Below are 19,091 nucleotides of genomic sequence, written 5' to 3' on the forward strand. Positions count from 1 at the left end.
TTAAATTGGTATCTAGTACACAATAGATCAGACTTCCATTCCGTGTGTCTTATCAAAGTTTAATGACATCACTACTTCTTTCATAGGCAGTATTATAAAATATCTAAAATGCTAGCCTTATAAGTTGCTCCATGCTTCTTACTGTAAACTTGTTTAAGTGAAAGCAGAAAACCTCCTCTGGTTCCAAATATTTAGGACCCAATGTTGTTCCTGCTGAAGTCTAGTGGTAAGAGTCCCATTGTCTTTGGCCAGCTGCATATTTTGCCTTTTTTTTTTTTTTGGTCCAAATTAATCCAGTAAATGTAAATTTGGAGAGCTATTTTCCTTCTATCTACAAACTTCTTGAGCTTACATGTGGTTTTTTGTTTTTTGTTTTTAAATAATACTATAGGTATTACAGTCTTCTCTATTGGTGTTGCCTGGGCACCACTGGATGATCTGAAAGACATGGCCTCTGAACCAAGAGAGTCGCACAATTTCTTCACAAGAGAGTTCACAGGATTGGAGCAGATTGTTCCTGATGTTGTTAGAGGCATTTGTAGAGATTTCTTGAACTCTAAACAGTAAAGGAAAGGCTGTTGGTCACTTTGTTGAAACTAAATCAAGGAAGCTGGGAAGGTCTCTCTACAGTGCAGATATCCCATTCTTTTAATACACAGTCAAAGTCTTGGGATAAGATACAAAGAATCGCACTCTGCTTTCTAAACTCAAATAAAAGCGTCCAGTGACGTCATTGCAAGTTTTGCTTGATTAGGGACTGCAGGATTTTGCCAAAAGCTATTTTAAATGTTTATTAACAGCCCTCAATTCATATTTAAAGTTAAGCATACATTACACTTAAGGTACCAGATATCAGCTGTATGTATATACAAAAAATACAAGGTAACTTAGCTCCTACATTTGTGGGCTGTCATTTGCTGAATGTCTCCTTACACATGAAAATTAATACACTTTTAGCTATCTAACACCTTGTATTCAAAATATACAGTTGAAGTTTCTTGATTTAGTCCAGAAGGCGCTCTCACTATTGTGATGAAAAGACAAGATTGGGAACACATAGTTTTCACAGAAATGTTTTCAGTGTTCCATTTGTGCAACAGCTACTTCAGCTATTATTACAATGGGTGGTTTGTAAGAGGATGTGTGTCAGAATAAAGCAAAAGAGTCTTGTTCTATTGGATGAGAGCCTTCTACAGCAAATGACACTCTAATTTGGCTAGTAGATCTGGTTTCAAAAGAATACCTGGTCACTTTCGCCAGCTCCCAAGGAGCAATCCTATCAAGTGTTTAGGCCTAGATCCTCAAAAGGTATTTAGACACCTAATTCCCATCAATTTCAATGGGAGATAGATGCCTAAATAGCTTTGACCATCTGGGCCTTGGGCTAAACTGTCTTCCTATTCCTATTAAAGTCAATGGCAAAATTCCCAGTAAATTCAATGGGTCTGATTTTCTCCACTGCCTTGCACATTGGGTAGTCATTTACATGTGGGAGTAAAATGCTACCATACTTATTTAGTAGTGTTTTACATTGTCTAGTCATTTACACTTGTAAAAAGTCAAAGTTCCAGGCAGGGCCATAGAGACTAGATTAGAGCCTTCAGTTGAAATTGAGGGCATACAGACTGACATCCAAAATGAGCTCAGATCACCAACCTTAACTTGTCTATAGTGAGTTACTCAACCAGTTGGAGGAGACGTAAGTAGGAAGAAAGAAAGATAGAGTATACCATAGCCAGCAGGTGATTACTTTTGGAACAATTCTTTATGAAGCCACTTAAAACAGATTTAAACCCTCATATTGTTTTTAAAATATGAAAAACAGCTTTTGAAAAATCTCTCTTCCATTTGATTTTGTCCATATTTGCACCCATATATGTATGTGGTTAAAATTAAATACCTTACAATGAATTATTATATATCAAGCGTCTGAAGTGGACAATACATTCTGACCCAAATATTTTTTTTATAACCTGTTTTATAGGTAGTAAGCTTTTGTTACCAACCACAACACTTTCCTGTTCAACTATCAATCTGGGGTTTCTTTCATTTTTCTCATTTTGTGCTGTTGGTTGTAAAATGCTAAGCAGTTACGAATGGTACAGAAAGGGTCATATTTATCAGGCTTTTTGTAGTGTATATTTTTAATAACTTATGACTGGCTATATATTACAGTAAACATGAATGGCAAGGATGCCTTGTATTTTTCTATTAATTGTTATTCTTAATTTTGTATATGTTTATAGATATACAGTATTCAGGTATTCCTGTATGAATCATCCAGGTATTCAAAGTAAAATATCAGCATTGTGCAGACTATAAACATTTTAGCTTTCTCTTTTGATATGAAAATACACCTACTGCAAGTAAACTTTTAGACTGAGATTGCAGCTAGCTATTTTAATATTCAGTAATGCAAAAACCATTCTATGTTCAACCCCCATAATACATTCTGAATACATCAATAAAGCAAACATAATAAAGAATGCAAGTATCAGTATTGTTTTTAATTATTGAATTGCATTAAAAACCCCCAAAATGAAAGGATACTAGTTATACATCTGTCCATGATTGTTGAGTCTACTAATACCAAAATAACAATGTTCCATGCTAAATATGATGGTAAATGTAAACAACTGAATACAAACACACTCACCAGTTAGTGAATTCACAAGTTCTGTGGCGCACAATTTTTTTCTGTTTATTGTTGTTGAAGGGACAAACCACAGAGCTTTTCACAGATACAGCCTTTGAACACAAATAGGTCAAGTTTGGATCTTTAAAACAATGAAATATTTCATTGTTAATGTCTAAAAAGGTACAAAATGTGGCCAGTCGTGCATATGACCTTCTCCACCCTAGAAAAAACTTAGATGTTATCTCACCATTGTTCTAATGCTTGTGCAATTCCACAAATACTAGCAATTGTCTACACTAGTGCTCCTACTGGGAGTGTGTTTATCGCTGTTGTCTACACTTGCACTGAACAAGTCAAAACAAGAAATGCTTGTAGTCTTTCTACACTGGTGCTCTTGGCACCAGCGGAATTGCACTGGTGGTAGCCAGCAGTGGGAGAATTGCTAAACGTTTAAGTGTTGATGCAGCCAATGAGGACAGATTGCACTCTTAGTACAACCCAATCACTGTAAACTCAGGAACTAGTATGCACAAAAATTCTTAACCCCACCCCACTAAAATTTACATGTAGGGGAAAAGTTGTGAGCACTACTATATGCTGTAGGCGCAAAATGTGGGCAGAATTACTGCTTGACCAGGTGTGAGGTCAAAAGGGAGATGTTAGGGAGAAAGGGTGCTCTTTCTGTGTACAAAATGCTGTCATAAGAAGAGCATGTTGCAGCAATAGCAGACACACAGAGAAGGCACAGTACTTTAACTGTGGACACTGGGGAGGCAGAATAGTACAGTAACTCCTCGCTTAATGGTGTAGTTTTATGTTCCTGAAAAATGCAACTTTAAGCGAAACGATGTTAAGCGAATCCAATTTCCCCATAAGAAATAATGTAAATGGGGAGGGTTAGGTTCCAAGGGAATTTTTTTCACTAGACAAAAAACTATATATTATATAGATATACACACAGTATACATTTTAAACAAACAATTTAATACTGTTCACAGCAATGATGATTGTGAAGCTTGGTTGAGGTGGCGGAGTCAGAGGGTGGAAGAGAGAGGGATATTTCCCAGGGAATGCCTTGCTGCTAAATGATGAACTAGCACTTGGCTGAACCCTCAAGGGTTAACACATTGCTAATGTAGCCTCTCATCAAGGCAGCATGAACAGGAGGGAGGGGAGACAGCATGGTAGACAGAGACAGACACACACCTTGTGTGTGGGAGAGAGAGAGAGAGAGAGAGAGATGCACACTGCCCCTTTAAGTAAGCTGACCCACTCTTAAGTGCATTGTCTTTTTAAGTGGATCAGGAAGTTGAGACAGCAGCTGCTGCCCCAGAATCTCTCTGTCTCTCTCCGTTTGTATCCCCTCCCTGCTCTATATGGAGAAGGGGTAAGTGGGGTGCAGGAGCAGGGGGACACCCTGATATTAGTCCCCCCGTTCTCCTCCTGTGAGGAGTTACTGTATAGTGAATGAGCTGAGTAAGTTGCTCACACAGTTTTTGGGTTGTCTTCTGCTCTAAAAGTCTCTGTCATAGTACATGTGCATGTAACTATTGTTGGATCTATTCCTATGCCACTACTGGTCATAGGGCATACAAACTGTTTTCCCAGTGGAGACTATGCCCAGATAGCAGTTTTTCAAGATCAGGTGCTTCAATATCTACCTGTCTTAGGGCAGAAGGTAGACAACATATCCCAGGAGCTGCAGACAATGCAATAGCCTGTGCTGACTAGGGCTCTAAACATTAGGCACACATGGTAAAAATTTTAAAGGCATCAAAGTGACTTAGGAGTCTAAGCCCTGTATCCTAAAGTGACAGGCATTTAAGGCCAGTTTTTTAAAGGTATTTAGGCACTAGTAGAATGTTCTAAATCAGCTAAGTGCCTAATTTTCATGAGCACATTTGAAACATTTACACCCTATGCAGGCCTGTGCAGCTCCTAAGGGTCAGACAAAATTAGGGATAATTAAGACTTCCCATTCGCCATGTTTTGCTCCCTATGAACAATCTGGTTCTTGGTCACATGAGTAGGAGGCAGGACAGAAAGATACTCAATTCCCCCCCCCCCCCCGTTTTATAGCTGTAGATAGATGGTTACTAGCAACAGTTATTGCTGCCAGATTTCCCTCTTCCCTTTCCGTTACCTTTTGTTTCCTATGTTGCACACTAGTGTTAATTTCAAAGAAAAGAATAGTTGGGATGTACATAGAGGCCACATCCTTGGTTCCCCTAGCCTCCAGCGACAAGTCCCACTTGCACAGGGGTGTCTTTGGATAGTGTGAAGCAGTTACAATGGCGATCTGCTTCCCCCCTCCTTGCTGGCACAAGGGCAGGGTCTAGGGAAATGGCAAAGGCAGCCACCATAATGTACAGCAGTCTTCATAGTGATGCACTCAGGATCTAGGAACAGCAAACGTAGCTCAAAACCAGCTTTTGTATCCCAACCACAACCTGAGTGTAATAAGGCCAGACCCAGCATCAGACCCGTGTGTTGTTATGGTTAGTGAAACTATTCTATACTGAATGGGCAAGGAGCAAAGTAATTGTCCTACTGTGACTAAGACATAAAAAGAGAAGCTTAGTCAGCCCGGGCAGTAACTGTAGTTCTTCAAGATGTATCCCCCTATGGGTGCTCCACTTTAGGTGCGTGAATGCCCTCCACACCTTTGATCAGAGATTTCATTAGCAGTGTTCATTTGCCCATGTGGTGTGATCATAAAGAAACTTTATCCTTGTAGAACACTGTGAAAGGAGGGTCTGCTATTAAGGCCCCAATCTCTCAGACTCTGTGGGCCGATGTAGTAGCCACTGTGACCAGGTGCCTGGATGGAGCGCACAGAGAATGTCACACTCCAAAACTGGTGGTTTATATTCTATAACAGAGTTACCAAACAAGTATCAAAAGAGCTTCTGTAGCACCCCACTGGTTAACAAGAAGCCAAACAGTCCCCTTCAGGCATTCCAACCCTTGGCTCCCTTCTAGACAACCAAGTCTAATATAGTGTCTGAGATGAGAGGCAGAAAATGAAGGCAGGCATTTCTGACCACTCTGAGCTCCAACAGGTTGATACGAAGGTTGGATTCTTGAGGTGGCCATCTGCCCTGTCCTGTTAGAGCATTGAGGTACACCCCCCAATCTAGCAGAGATGCATCTGTGGTTATGGTTACCATTGGTGTTGGTTGGAGGAAAGGTACCCTCTCTCCTATATTGTGATGAACCTTCCACAATTCTAGGGAGCATCTGACCTGTTGAGGAACTGACACCTGTTTGTCTAGGCTGTGATTGTTTGGCAAGTAAACTGATCTGAGGCACCTCTGGAAACAGTGAAGGAATAACCTTGCAATTTCTGTCACAAAAGTGCAAGCCACCATGTGACCTAGAATTTGAACAGTTTCAAGGGCTCTGACAAGGTTTGATAGCGTCATGAATCTGTCCATGGGGAGGAAGGTCCTGGGTCTCAGAAACTGTATGTTCTGAATGGGAGTCAGTGTGGATTTTCTCACATTCAACTGAAGAGCCAAGTCCAAGAACAGAGAAAGCACTTTCTGTGCGGTGGACAACACTTCTTGAGATGACCAATTGTTCAGTAGTCACTGAGGCACAGGAACACTATGATCGCCTGATGATCCATGTATGCAGCCACCACCAATAGAACCTTTGAAAACAGTCTTGGAGCCGAGAAGAGACCAAACAGGAGTACGCGATACTGAAAATGATCCCGGACTATGATAAAATGCAGGAACATGCTGTGGGACAGGTGTATTGCTATATGGAAGGATGAGTCTTGAAGGTCAAAGATCAAAAACCAATCCTCTGAATCTAGAGAAGGAATTATTGCTGTCACAATCAATATCCTGAACTTTTGAGACCTCACAAATTTGTTTAGGAGTCTTAGATCTAAGATTGGTTTCCACCCTCTGTTTTTCTTCGGCACGAGGAAGTCTCTTCCCTGTGCTGAGCATGGAGCAGCTCTATCGTTCTTACAGGAAGAAGGGAATTTAGCTCCTGTCTGAGTCGGAACTTGTGAGAAGGGTCCCTGAAGAGGGATAGGAAGGGGAATGAGGAGAGAGGGAGGTGGAATGGATGGCATAGCTTAATGATACTATGTCCAGCACCCATTTGTCTGAGGTGATAAGCTCCCATACTTGCTGGAAATGGGAGAGCCAGTCCCCAGATGGGGGAAGGAGGGCGGCAAACTGTTGTAGCTGACAGGTTAAAGAGAGAGGAGGGTTCAAACCCTCAATCATACCATGGAAAACTAGGAGAGCCCTGCCAATTTCACAGAAAGAGGCTGAGACTCAGGCATGAGAATCCTGCCCAGATAGTATTTTTAGAGAATGCTCCCTTAGGGCTGTACCCAACTCCCAGTGAAGCCAGATCTGGCCTCTAATATATCTCAGTAATCTGAGTATTAAAAAACGTAAGTCAAGGGTAAGATATTTTGTTCTGCAGTGTGTTGATAACCTGAGTGATGTGCAATTTCTTCCAAAGATCACAAATGAAAAGACAACACAGGGTTGAGAAATTCAGTGAAGACTGTGGCAAAAGGTAGGAAAGAACTAAATTTGACTAAGACAAAGAAACTTACTGTTAATCAGTTACTACTCTAAACTCATGGAGATTTCAAAGCAAACAAACTTTAGTAGCAAAATGGCAGTTACACCAGCAACTCACAATTTGCTAAGAATGGAATACAAGAGGGTCCATTACTGACAACTAACCCAATTCACAAGTGAAGAATTTCAGGAATTCTCTGAGACCCTATCAAACAGGCAGACCATGTCTTGCAAAAAAAAAAATAAAATAAGCATAGCGTAAAAAAAAATGCCGAGGGAAGTGATCAGATGGGAAAGCTAAATGTGACAATAAGGATATGCTGTAGTCCTGACAGATCTTAGAAATATATCAATAATAGGACTGGCTTGTGCAGCACACATGCTAGTTAGTACATGAACAAAAACTTCACTTCCAACAAGACACCAGTTACCTCAAACACACGTATATCACACTTACAAATACAACAATGAAATTTGACTATGACAGACATAAAACCACAGTTCAGACTGACAGACAATTGATCTGCTTGAGAATAACCAATAACAGCTCAAGAAAAGAAAGAGTTAATACCTTTATAGCAGATGCAGTCATATATTGTAGAAACAGTTAAAGGTACCAGATAAATCTGACATTTATTTGAAATATCTTTGAATTCCAGAGACACTGGTTTATACAGGAGAAATTCAAGGGGTGAAAGCTTAATTACACAAGGATCAGATGTGGGTAAGGGAGTATTTGTACTGATACAAGCAGGATCAGACCCAAAGTTGCCAAGTCCAACCAGCCCTTGCTGAAGCTAAAACCATCAAAACCTAGAGTGAGTTATGCTAGCAGTTGTGTCCTGAGAAACAAAAACAAGATACAGACAGGACTGAATAAATTATAATACTAATTAAGTGACATTTGGAAAGTATTTTAAATGCTTTAATCAATTACATATGTTACTTCAATTCTTCTAACACTTAACTTAGAAGTAGCCAAAACAAAGAAAGAAAAAGAAAGCAAGCCAGCCAGCTAGTTACAAAGATCAGTATCATGTATGGAAGTGTCTACATTGTTAGCTAGTATTATAATTTCTAGACAATATTGTATTTATGCTAAGTTGTAGAATTTTAAAGTGTATTTCCCAGAATACCTTGTCCTCATGTCAAATTTTATTGTGCAAAATTACCAAGAGTTAAATTGTTCCAGCCTTTGTTCATATGGGCAGAATCTGTCATACGATGTATGTTCTGTTAAGGAATGTTATATACGAATTGTGTGTTAATACAAAACAATTCATGTCTCCACTACTTGTACTTTATAGTCTTCTGACATGCAGAATGGTATTTTAATTAAACTAGATAAGTGTGGTAGGGTGATCCCAGAAAAGGTTAATGTAGCTCAGAACGGCTTAAGTAACCTGATAGGTCACACTCGAAGAAAAGTTAGGCCTGATAGTCAAGCACAGATTGAGGATGGAGTGCAGCTGGGCAGGAGCAGATGGGACTGGTATGAGGCCAAGAGATGTGGACAGAATAAGGCAGCAGTGTAGAAGGCTGCAGTCACCCTCTAGGATTAAAAAGGGAAAGGAGGAAAGACAAGGGGAGAGTAGAAGCCCTGGGATCCTGGCTCTGAAGGAAGGATTTACCCAGAAGGGTAGTGGAGTGCCTGATAGAGGTAGAGTAGGAAAAGATCCAGGGAAACAGCAGCAAGGTTTGGGACAGTGCAGACCTTGACTGCTGATTTGAGTGTCCCTGGGCTGGAACCTGGAGGTAGAGGGAGGCCTGGGTTCCCCTACCCACCACTGAGAAAGTGGCATAGCCTTGAATTGGAGGACTGTTGGGAACAGCCAATCCGGTGAGCCTTTGATACCCTAGAAGCAGAAAAAAATGGTTACTCCCCTCTCGTAACTGTTGTTCTTCGAGATGTGTTGCTCATGTCCATTCCAAACCTGCCCACCTTCCCCTCTGTCGGAGTAGCCGGCAAGAAGGAACTGAGGAGGCGCTGGGTCGGCAGGATCATATATCGAGCGCCATAAAAGTGCCACTCCAGCCGACCCGACGGGTGCTGCTAGGGGAAAAATTTTCCGATGGCCGTGCACGCGGCGCGCACACACCTACTTGGAATGGATATGAGCAACACATCTCGAAGAACAACAGTTATGAGAAGGTGAATAACCGTTTTTTCTTCGAGTGATTGCTCTTATCGATTTCAATTCGGTGACTCCCAAGCCTTACCTAGGCGGTGGGGTTGGAGTTAAGGAATGCTGACTGTAGCACCGCTCTACCGAAAGCCATGTCGTCCCTGGCGTGCTAGACGATGGCGTAGTGAGAGGTGAAGGTATGTACCGAGGACCAAGTCGCTGCCCTGCAGATTTCCTGGATCGGGACCTGGGCCAGGAATGCCTCTGACGAGGCCTGGGCACTCTGGACAGCTCATAGCAAGTGCGGATGCAGGACATGATCCAGGAGGATATTCTTTGAGATGTGACCGGGAGGCCTTTCATCCGTTCCTCAACCGCTACAAATAGCTGGTTCGATTTTCTGAATGGCTTAGTGCACTCGATGTAGAAAGCTAGGGCTCTTCGGACATCGAGGGAATGTAGCCGCTGCTCCCGGGTACCAGCATGAGGCTTCGGATAAAAGAAGGGTAAGAAAATGTCCTGACTGGTGTGGAAGTTCGAGACCAACTTGGGAAGAAAGGCCAGGTGCAGTCGGAGTTGTACCGTATCCTCGTGCAAAACCATGTAAGGTGGTTCTGAGTGACAGCCTTTAGCTCAGAGAATCGTCTTGTCAACATAATGGCAACCAGGAAGGCTGTCTTCCAGTAGAGATACAAGAGAGCACGTGGCCAACGATTCGAACAGGGGCTCCATAAGTCTTGAAAGGGCCAAGTTAAGATCCCACGGAGGGACAGGCTGATGGATCTGAGGAGATAAGCGAACCAAGCCTCTGAGAAAGCGACCAACCATAGGGTTGGCGAAAACCGAGTGGCCAGATGCTCCCGGGTGGAAGGCTGAGATAGCAGCGAGGTGAACTCTTTTGGAGGACGCTGCCAGGCCTTGCTATTTCAGGTGAAGGAGGTACTGTAAGTTGAGAGGTACCGGTGTCTGGAGTGGGGGTGTGCGGCGCTGGTCACACCAACACAAAAATCTTTTCTACTTCGCCAGATACATGGCTCTAGTAGAGGACTTCCTGCTGCCTAGCAGGACTTGTCTTACTTGATCGGAGCACAGAAGTTCCGGGGGGGTTCAGCCATGAAGCTTCCAAGCTGTGAGGTGGAGGGACTGTAGGTTGGGATGACAGAGGCGACCGTGGTCCTGAGTGAGTAGGTGAGGGAGGAGAGGCAACGTGACGGATACGTCCACCGACAGCTCCAGCAGCGTGGTGTATCAGTGCTGGTGAGGCAACGCTGGAGCTATCAGAATCACCTTTGCCCCCTCCCTGCGGACCTTGAGCAGGACTTTGTGCATGAGAGGGAATGGAGGAAAGGCGTAGAGCAGGTGACCTCTCCAGGGTAGCAGGAATGCATCCGTGAGGGAGCCCGGGCTGTGACCCTGGAAGGAGCAGAATGATGGGCACTTCTTGTTGCATCAGGTGGCAAACAGATTGACCTGGGGAAACCCCCATCTTTGGAAGATGGGGTGTATGACATCTGGTCAGAGAGACCACTCCTGAGTGTGGAAGGACCTGCTGAGGCGGTCCACCAGCATGTTCTGAATTCCTGGGAGAAAGGATGCCTCCAGGTGAATGGAGCGAGCTATGCAGAACTCCCACAGTCGAAGGGCCTCCTGGCATGGGGGGAGGAACGGGTCCCCCTTGCTTGTTGATGTAAAACATGGCTGTGGTGTTGTCTGTTAGAACAGCTACACAGCGTCCGTGCAGTTGGGCCTGGAAGGCTTGGCAAGAAAGGTGCACCGTCATTAGCTCCCTGACGTTGATATGGAGGGAGAGCTCATTCTGAGACCACAGGCCCTGTGTCTGAAGGTTCCCCAGAGTTGCCCCCCACCCCATAGCTGACACATCCGTAAGCAGGGACAAGGAAGGCTGAGGGTTGTGGAAGGAGATTCCTCCGCACACTGCTCGGGGGTCGAGCAACCAGCGAAGGGAGGCGAGGACCTGTCCCGGCACCATGACCACTGAATTCAAGTTGTCGCACCCTGGGCAGTAGGCCGAGGTGAGCCGTAGCTGCAACGGTCTGAGATGGAGCCTGGTGTGCCAGGTCACGTAAGTGCAAGATGCCATGTGGCCGAGGAGACTCATGCACCCCTCTTACTGCTGAGGTTGGGAATTGCTAAAGGCTTTGAATGATGTCCATGATAGCTTGGAATTGGGACGCCGGTAGGAGGGCCCATGCCTTAATGGAGTCTAACACTGCCCCAATTAATTCTATTCTCTGGGTCGGTTCCAAAGTCGACTTCCCCATGTTGAGGAGGAGACCCAACCATTTGAACCTACACCTGACCAGGTGGAGTTGGGAGTGCACCTGCACTCTGGTGCAGCACCTGAGCAGTCAATTGTCGAGGTAGGGGTATACTTGCACCTAACATCAACAGAGGAAGGTGGCCACGACTGACATGCACTTGGTGAATATTCGGGGAGCTGCTGAGAGGCCCAATGGAAGGGCCGTGAACTGGTAATGTTAGTGATTGACCATGAAGTGCAGGAAGCGTCTGTGAGCCGGATGAATCGCTATGTGGAAGTACGCGTCCTTCATGTTGAGGGCAGCAAATCAGTCTCCCAGATCCAGGAAGGGGATAACAGTGCCTAGGGAGACCATGTGGAACTTCAACTTTACCATGAATTTGTTGAGCCCACATAGGTCCAGAATGGGTCTGAGATCCCCTTTGGCATTGGGGATTAGGAAGTATCAGGAGTAGAAGCCCTTTCCCCTTAGCTCCTGCGGAACCTCCTCCACCGCTCCCATGGCAAGGAGCACCTGCACCTCTTGTATGAGAAGTTTCTCATGAGAGGGGTCCCTGAAGAGGGATGGGGAAGAAGGGTGGGAGGGCAGGTAGGAGCAGAACTGGAGAGACTATCCCGCTTCCACTGTGCAGAGGACCCAGCGGTCCGAGGTTATTTGGGACCATGCACAGTAGAAGTGGGACAAATGATTCAAAAAGGGTGGGGAAGGATCTGGGGTTAAGTGTGGTACGCCGTCCTCGGGCGTCCCTTCAAAAGGCCTGCTTGGAACCCGACGAAGGTTTGGTCGGGCCCTGGCCTTGTTCCGACGGGGGGTTGAAAGGCTTCCTTCTGCCGTTCCTTCCCCTCTGCCTGTAAAAGTCCTGCCTTGGCCAAGGAGGGTGTGACGGGTTGGATCACAGAAACCCCCTTGGGAGCTGCCACCCAATGTGCCAAGACTACCCCTGCTTCTGTTTTCCCTGCCAGCTCAGGACTCCAGCACCCTGTCTTGCTGAGTCAGACACTCCTGTCTGACTCCAACACAGACCAAGGGTCTGAATCACTTGTCCCAAAGCTACAAGTTTACCCAAAAACAGCTCCCAGGAGTGTGCTTGTCTTTAGCACTCAGATGCCCAGCTCCCAATGGGGTCTAAACCCAGATAAATCCGTTTTACCCTGCATAAAGCTTATGCAGGGCAAACTCATAAATTGTTCGCCCTCTATAACACAGATAGAGAGATATGCACAGTTGTTTGCTCCCCCAGGTATTAATACATACTCTGAGTAAATTACTAAATAAAAAGTGATTTTATTAAATACAGACAGTAGGATTTAAGTGGTTCAAAGTAGTAACAGACAGAACAAAGTAAGTCACAAGCAAAATAAAATAAAATGCGCAAATCTATGCCTAATCAAACTAAATACAGATAATCTCACCCTCAGAGATGCTTCAGTAAGTTTTTCTCAGACTGGACACCTTCCAGGCCTGGGCACAATTTTTCCCCTGGTACAGCTCTTGTTCCAGCTTAGGTGTTACCTAGGGGTTTCTCCATGATGGCTCCCCTCCCTCTCTGTTCTCTTCCACCCCTTTATATATCTTTTGCATAAGGCAGGAACTCTTTGTCCCTCTGGGTTTTCACCCCCCCTCACTGGAAAAGCACCAGGTTAAAGATGGATTCCAGTTCAGGTGACATGATCACATGTCACTGCAAGACTTCATTACTCACTTGCCAGCACACACATATACAGGAAGATTCACAGGTAAACAGTCATCTGCAGACAATGGGAGTCATCAAGATTCCAAACCATCATTAATGGCCCACACTTTACATAATTACAATAGGCCCTCAGAGTTATATTTTATATTTCTAGTTTTAGATACAAGAGTGGTACATTTATACAAATCACATGATCATACTCGGTAGATTATAAGCTTTGTAATGATACCTTACAAGAGACCTTTTGCACGAAGCATATCCCATTTGCATTATAGTCACTTATCAAATTTTTATAAAACTATCCCAGTTACATTATATTCACTTATTATCATGTTTTTATAAAACCATATAGACTGCACAACGTCACAGAGGGGAAGAGCGCTGTTGCAGCCGCTGGGGCTTGAAGTGTTTCCTTTGGGTTGCCGGGGTGTGCATACCCAGGGACTTCATGGTCGCCCTCGAGTCCTTTAGGCTATGCAACCTAGAGTCTGTCTGTTCCGCGAACAGGCCTGCCCTGTCAAAGAACAGGTTCTGCATTGTCTGTTGAACCTCAGACAGTAGGCCCGAGGCTTGTAACCAAGAGGTGTGCCTCACGGCAATTCCTAAGGACAAGGTACATGCCGCCGAGACCACAGCATCCAGTGAGGCCTGTAAAGAGGTCCATGCCACTGCCTTGCCCTCCTCTACTATAGCCCCAAACTCCTCCCTGGACTCAGGTGGCACAAGCTCCTTGAACTTGAGCATCGAGTTCCAGGAGTTGAAGTTATATCGACTCAGGATTGCCTGCTGGTTGGCAATCCTGAGCTGGAGCCCCCCTCCCGTGGAATACACCTTGTGGCCAAATAAGTCCAGTCGCTTGGTCTCTTTGGATTTGGGTGCTGGGGCCTGCTGCCCCAGCCTCTCTTTCTTGTTCACGGCTGCAACCACCAGAGAGCAGGGCTGTGGATGCGTGAAGAGATATTCGTACCCCTTAGAGGGCATGAAGTACTTTCTCTCCACACCCTTGACTGTAGGGGGGATGGAGACCGGAGTCTCCCAGATAGTCTTGGCATTGGCCAGAATAGTTTTGATGAGGGGCAGGGCAACCCTTGATAGACCTTCCGGGGCCAAAATGTCTACCACCAGGTCCTCTGACTCCACACCTCCTTGGCCTGCAGGCCCATGATGTGCGCCACCCTGCGCAGAAGGTCCCGATGTCTATGGGAGGTGGCCCGGATATGGAAGTGCCAGAAACGGCCTCGTCTGGGAAGGACGACGACGAAGAGGCCAAGGGGGAATAGGGTCCTCCTGACCCTCCTGTTCATCAGGAGATGACCTGCTTCTCTGTCCACCTCTGGCTCAGGAACTGGGGTTGGAATTGGTTCCAAGGGGGTATGGGGGCACGGCGACTCCTCAGTACCCCTAGGGGTGGGCTGACTAGCTGAGGCCTCTGGCACTCTCAGTTCAGAGGTGGCTGACCGGAAGTCTTTAGACTGTGCACCCTGGGCCTGGTGATAGGCCCACAGGGTCCAGAATGGCCACTGAGCTGGTCCCTGCCACTGCGCTGGCCATGGCCCTGCCCCCACTTCAGGGCGTCCACGGCCTGACCAGTGCCGGTCCCGCTCTAAGTACCTAGACCCTGTCTCTGAGCCCAAGGAACGGGATCGGGACCATGAGGGCCAGGGTGGCGCCGAGCAGAGCTGAACTGGCAAGTGGTGCCACAAGGCTGGGGAGTGATGCTGCAACATGGAGTGGTACCGCGACCTGGAGCTACGCGGGGAGGGCGAGTGGCGCCAGGACCGGTGCTGAGTCTGGAACCTGCTCCTCGAAGGTGACCAGCAAGCGGATTGGCATCACGACCAGGAGCGCTGCCGCGAATTGGAGCGCCGCCGCGAGTATGACTGGTGCCGTGAGTACGACCAGTGCCACGATGGGGAGCAGGGCCCATGGCCGGATCATTGCTGGTTTGCCTCGAGACGGTGTCATACGCTGTGGTACTGGAGGCTTGGCGCGGATCGTAGGTGATCTCGGTGCCATCATGGCGAGGAGGTCCCTCACGGCCACAAAGGTGTCCAGGGTGGATGGCAGCTGTACTTCCTCAATATTGGGGGTTGGGGCGTCCAATGGCACTGGACTCAATGGTCCCCCTTGTGGGGCCGAAGTCTACGATGCTGCTTTCAGAGGCTTTGGCCCTGGGTGCTCCTCTCTGGGACATGCCCCATTGGCTGGCTTCGGGGGGGGTGGTGTCTCTGGGATGGAGAGCCACTCCTCCCTTGCTTCTGGTGCCACTTCTGCACTGGGGAGTGGGAGCAGTGCTGGGTCGATGCCGCCAGTTTCGGTGCCGGGGAGCAGCAGTGCCGCGGGTGTCTGCCAGAGTCCATCCACACTGCTGCTTTCACCACTGCCGCCGAACTTGGTGCCGGGTCCTGCGGTGCTGAAGGAGACTGAGGGCTAAGTGCCACCTCCATAAGGAGCTGCTTAAGGTGAAAGTCATGCTCCTTTTTGGTCCTAGGATGAAACCCCTTGCAAGTCCTGCACCTATAGGCTTGGTGAGCCTCCCCCAGACACTTCAGACAAGAGTCATGGGGGTCACCTGTTTGCATGGGCATGGAGCTGGACTTGCGGCTTTGAATCCTTGGGACTTGTGCATGAAAGACCTCCCAAGAAAAAGCAGTTGGGACAGAGGGTAAACCCCCCAGCCCAACTGCTACTAACTACAACAAAAATAAAATACAAGAACTAAAGAAAAGTTATAACTACTATAAAACAAGCTAGGGAAATGTGGAGAACTCGCTAAGCAAGATGCCACAGTTCCAACAACTGTCACAGTCAGTAAGAAGGAACTGAGGAGGTGCTGGGTCAGCAGGGTCATATATTGTGCCATAAAAGTGCCACTCCGGGGGGCTCCACAGCTGACTCGATGGGTGCTGCTAGGGAAAAAACTTTCCGATGGTTGTGCACGTGGCGCGTGCATACCTACTCGGAATCGACATGAGCAATCACTCGAAGAACTACTATAAGTAATCTGGCCTGAGGACCAACCCATGAAGAAGGAGCATCCTGATTCCCAGAGGAAGCCCTCTAACTTCTGAAGTGTCAAAAGGGTTGCAGCACAAACAAGGGACAAAAGGGGCTTTAGACCAGGTGGAGCTATTCCCCAGATGCAGCCATACGGAGGACCCCATTAAGTAAGAAAAAGGGATTAAGGGGTATTAATCGTCTCCTTGTTGTAAACATGGGGAATATAAATATAAGTCAAGCTAATATTTTGGAACATATATAAGATGAACCACTGGCAACATTAGTGCCTGTTTTAAATCTCTGAACATGTCTACTGTAAACCAGATGTTTCCAGAAGACTGAATAGACTCAGGCCTGGTCTACACTATGACTTTAATTCGGATTTAGCAGTGTTAAATCGAATTAACCCTGCACCTGTCCACACAACGAAGCCATTTATTTCGAAATAAAGGGCTCTTAAAATCGATTTCTGTACTCCACCCCGACGAGTGGAGTAGCGCCAAAATCGATATTGTCATTTAGAATTAGGGTTAGTGTGGCCGCAATTCGATGGTATTGGCCTCCGGGAGCTATCCCACAGTGCACCATTGTGACCGCTCTGGACAGCAATCTGAACTCGGATGCACTGGCCAGGTAGGCAGGAAAAGCCCTGCCAACATTTGAATTTTATTTCCTGTTTGCCCAGCGTGGAGAGCACAGGTGACCACAGATAGCTCATCAGCACAGGTAACCATGCAGGCCGATAATCGAAAAAGAGCACCAGCATGAACTGTACGGGAGGTACTGGATCTGATCGCTATATGGGGAGAGGATTCAGTGCTAGCAGAACTTCGTTCGAAAAGACGCAATGCCAAAACTTTTGAAAAAAATCTCCAAGGGCATGATGGAGAGAGGCCACAATAGGGACTCAGATCAGTGCCGCATGAAAGTCAAGGAGCTCAGACAAGCCTATCAAAAAACAAAGGAGGCAAACGGTCGCACTGGGTCAGAGCCGTGGACATGCCGCTTCTACGCCGAGCTGCATGCAGTTCTAGGGGGGCCGCCACCACTACCCCACCTCTGACCGTGGATTCCGAGGCGGGGGTAATCTCATCAGCTACACCTGAGGATTCTGCGGACGGGGAAGAGGAGGAGGAGGAGGAGCTTGCGGAGAGCACACAGCACTCCGTTCTCCCCAACAGCCAGGATCTTTTTCTCAGCCTGACTGAAGTACCCTCCCAACCCAGTATCCAAGACTATGACCCCATGGAAGGGATCTCAGGTGAGTTTACTTTTTAAAATATAAAACTTGTTTTAAAAGCAAGAGTTTTTTAATGATTACTTTGCCCTGAGGACTTGGGATGCTTTCGCGGCCAGTACAGCTACTGGAAGTCTGTTAACGTGTCTGGGGATGGAGCGGAAATCCTCCAGGGATATCTCCATGAAGCTCTCCTGGAGGTACTCCAAAAGCCTTGCCACAAGGTTTCTGGGCAGTGCAGCCTTATTCCGTCCTCCATGGTAGGACACTTGACCACGCCATGCTAGTAGCAAGTAATCTGGTATCATTGCATGACAAAGCCTGGCAGCGTATGGTCCCAGTGTTTGCTGGCATTCAAGCAACATCCGTTCTTTATCTCGCTGTGTAATCCTCAGAAGAGTGATATCGCTCATGGTAACCTGGTTGAAATATGGGAATTTAATTAAGGGGACAGAGGTGGCCATTCCTACTGGGCCGTTTGCCTGTGGCTGAAAAGAAATCCTTCCCTGCAGTTAGCCAAGCGCAGGGGGGCAGGGGGGTGCGGAATTGGCCCTGAGCTTTTCACGTTTGGCTAGCAGGGATCTTCCCTGATACCAGCCACGCGGTGGGGGGAGGGATAAAGCGATCATCCAGAGAATTGGATGGGGGGGTTAGTTTGTTTTCTGCTGCTGAAGGTTAACAGGAAAATCGCAGCACTCAACGGGCTTTGCTTGGTATGTGGGAAAGGAGGGCGCAGAAGCCAAAAGACAATGGCTTACCATGGCCGCATGCAAGCCGAATTCTGTTGCCCGGACCTGCGTCTGTGATCTCTAGCAGCAAAGCCACAGGCACTCAATATTAAGAGGCAAAATGCGACCTTGCACAGAAATCACATGTGTTATGTAATGTGAATAGTGTTGGTCACCATGAAAGAGTATAAGCATTGTTCTGTAAAATGTATCTTTTTAAAAAATTCTCTCCTTTTTCCCCCTCCCTCCAGCAGCTGCAAATTTTTCAAGCCTCCCTCCTCCGTCCCGAAGGCTATCTCAGATAAGGTGTCGGAAAAAGAAGACGCGAGACGAGATGTTCGCGGAAATCATGGAATCCACCCACAGTGAAAGAGCTCATCTGAATGAGTGGAAGGACACGGTTTCAAAGTATAGGAAAGATGCCAGTGAACGTGAGGACAGGAGGGACGCTCGAGATGAGAGGTGGCAGCAGGAAGATCAGAGGAGGCAGGATGCAACGCTAGGGCTGCTGCGTGAGCAAACAGACATGCTCCGGCGTCTGGTGGAGCTTCAGGAACGACAGCAGGATAACAGAGTGCCGCTACAGCCCCTGTATAACCCCCCTCCTCCCTCACCATGTTCCATAGCCTCCTCACCCAGACGTGTAAGAATGCGGGGGGGGAGGGGGGGAGGCTCCATACACCCTCCCATTCCACCCCAGTGGACAGCCCAAGCAAAAGGCTGTCATTTTTTTAACCTTTTTTTAGTGGCCTTTTCCTTCCCGCCGATCCTCCTCCCAAACCCCACCCAGGTTCTCTCCCCCTTTTTATAATCAATTAATAAAGAATAAAT

The 19,091-nt window shown here is 46.7% G+C and overlaps 1 protein-coding gene across 1 annotated transcript in view; it reads left to right on the top strand.

The window, feature by feature from the left end:
• Nucleotides 1-567, top strand: part of COCH (cochlin) — a 37,937-nt gene extending 37,370 nt beyond the window's left edge. The window contains exon 10 of the mRNA XM_026651265.1: nucleotides 392-567. Within this exon, the coding sequence (XP_026507050.1) occupies nucleotides 392-567 (176 nt within the window). The remainder of the gene's footprint in view (nucleotides 1-391) is intronic.
• Nucleotides 568-19,091: the final 18,524 nt, after the last annotated feature.

The sequence above is a fragment of the Terrapene carolina genome, unplaced genomic scaffold (assembly GCF_002925995.2).
Source record: "Terrapene carolina triunguis isolate 2854851 unplaced genomic scaffold, T_m_triunguis-2.0 Scaffold96, whole genome shotgun sequence".
Classification (NCBI taxonomy): Eukaryota; Metazoa; Chordata; order Testudines; family Emydidae; genus Terrapene; species Terrapene triunguis.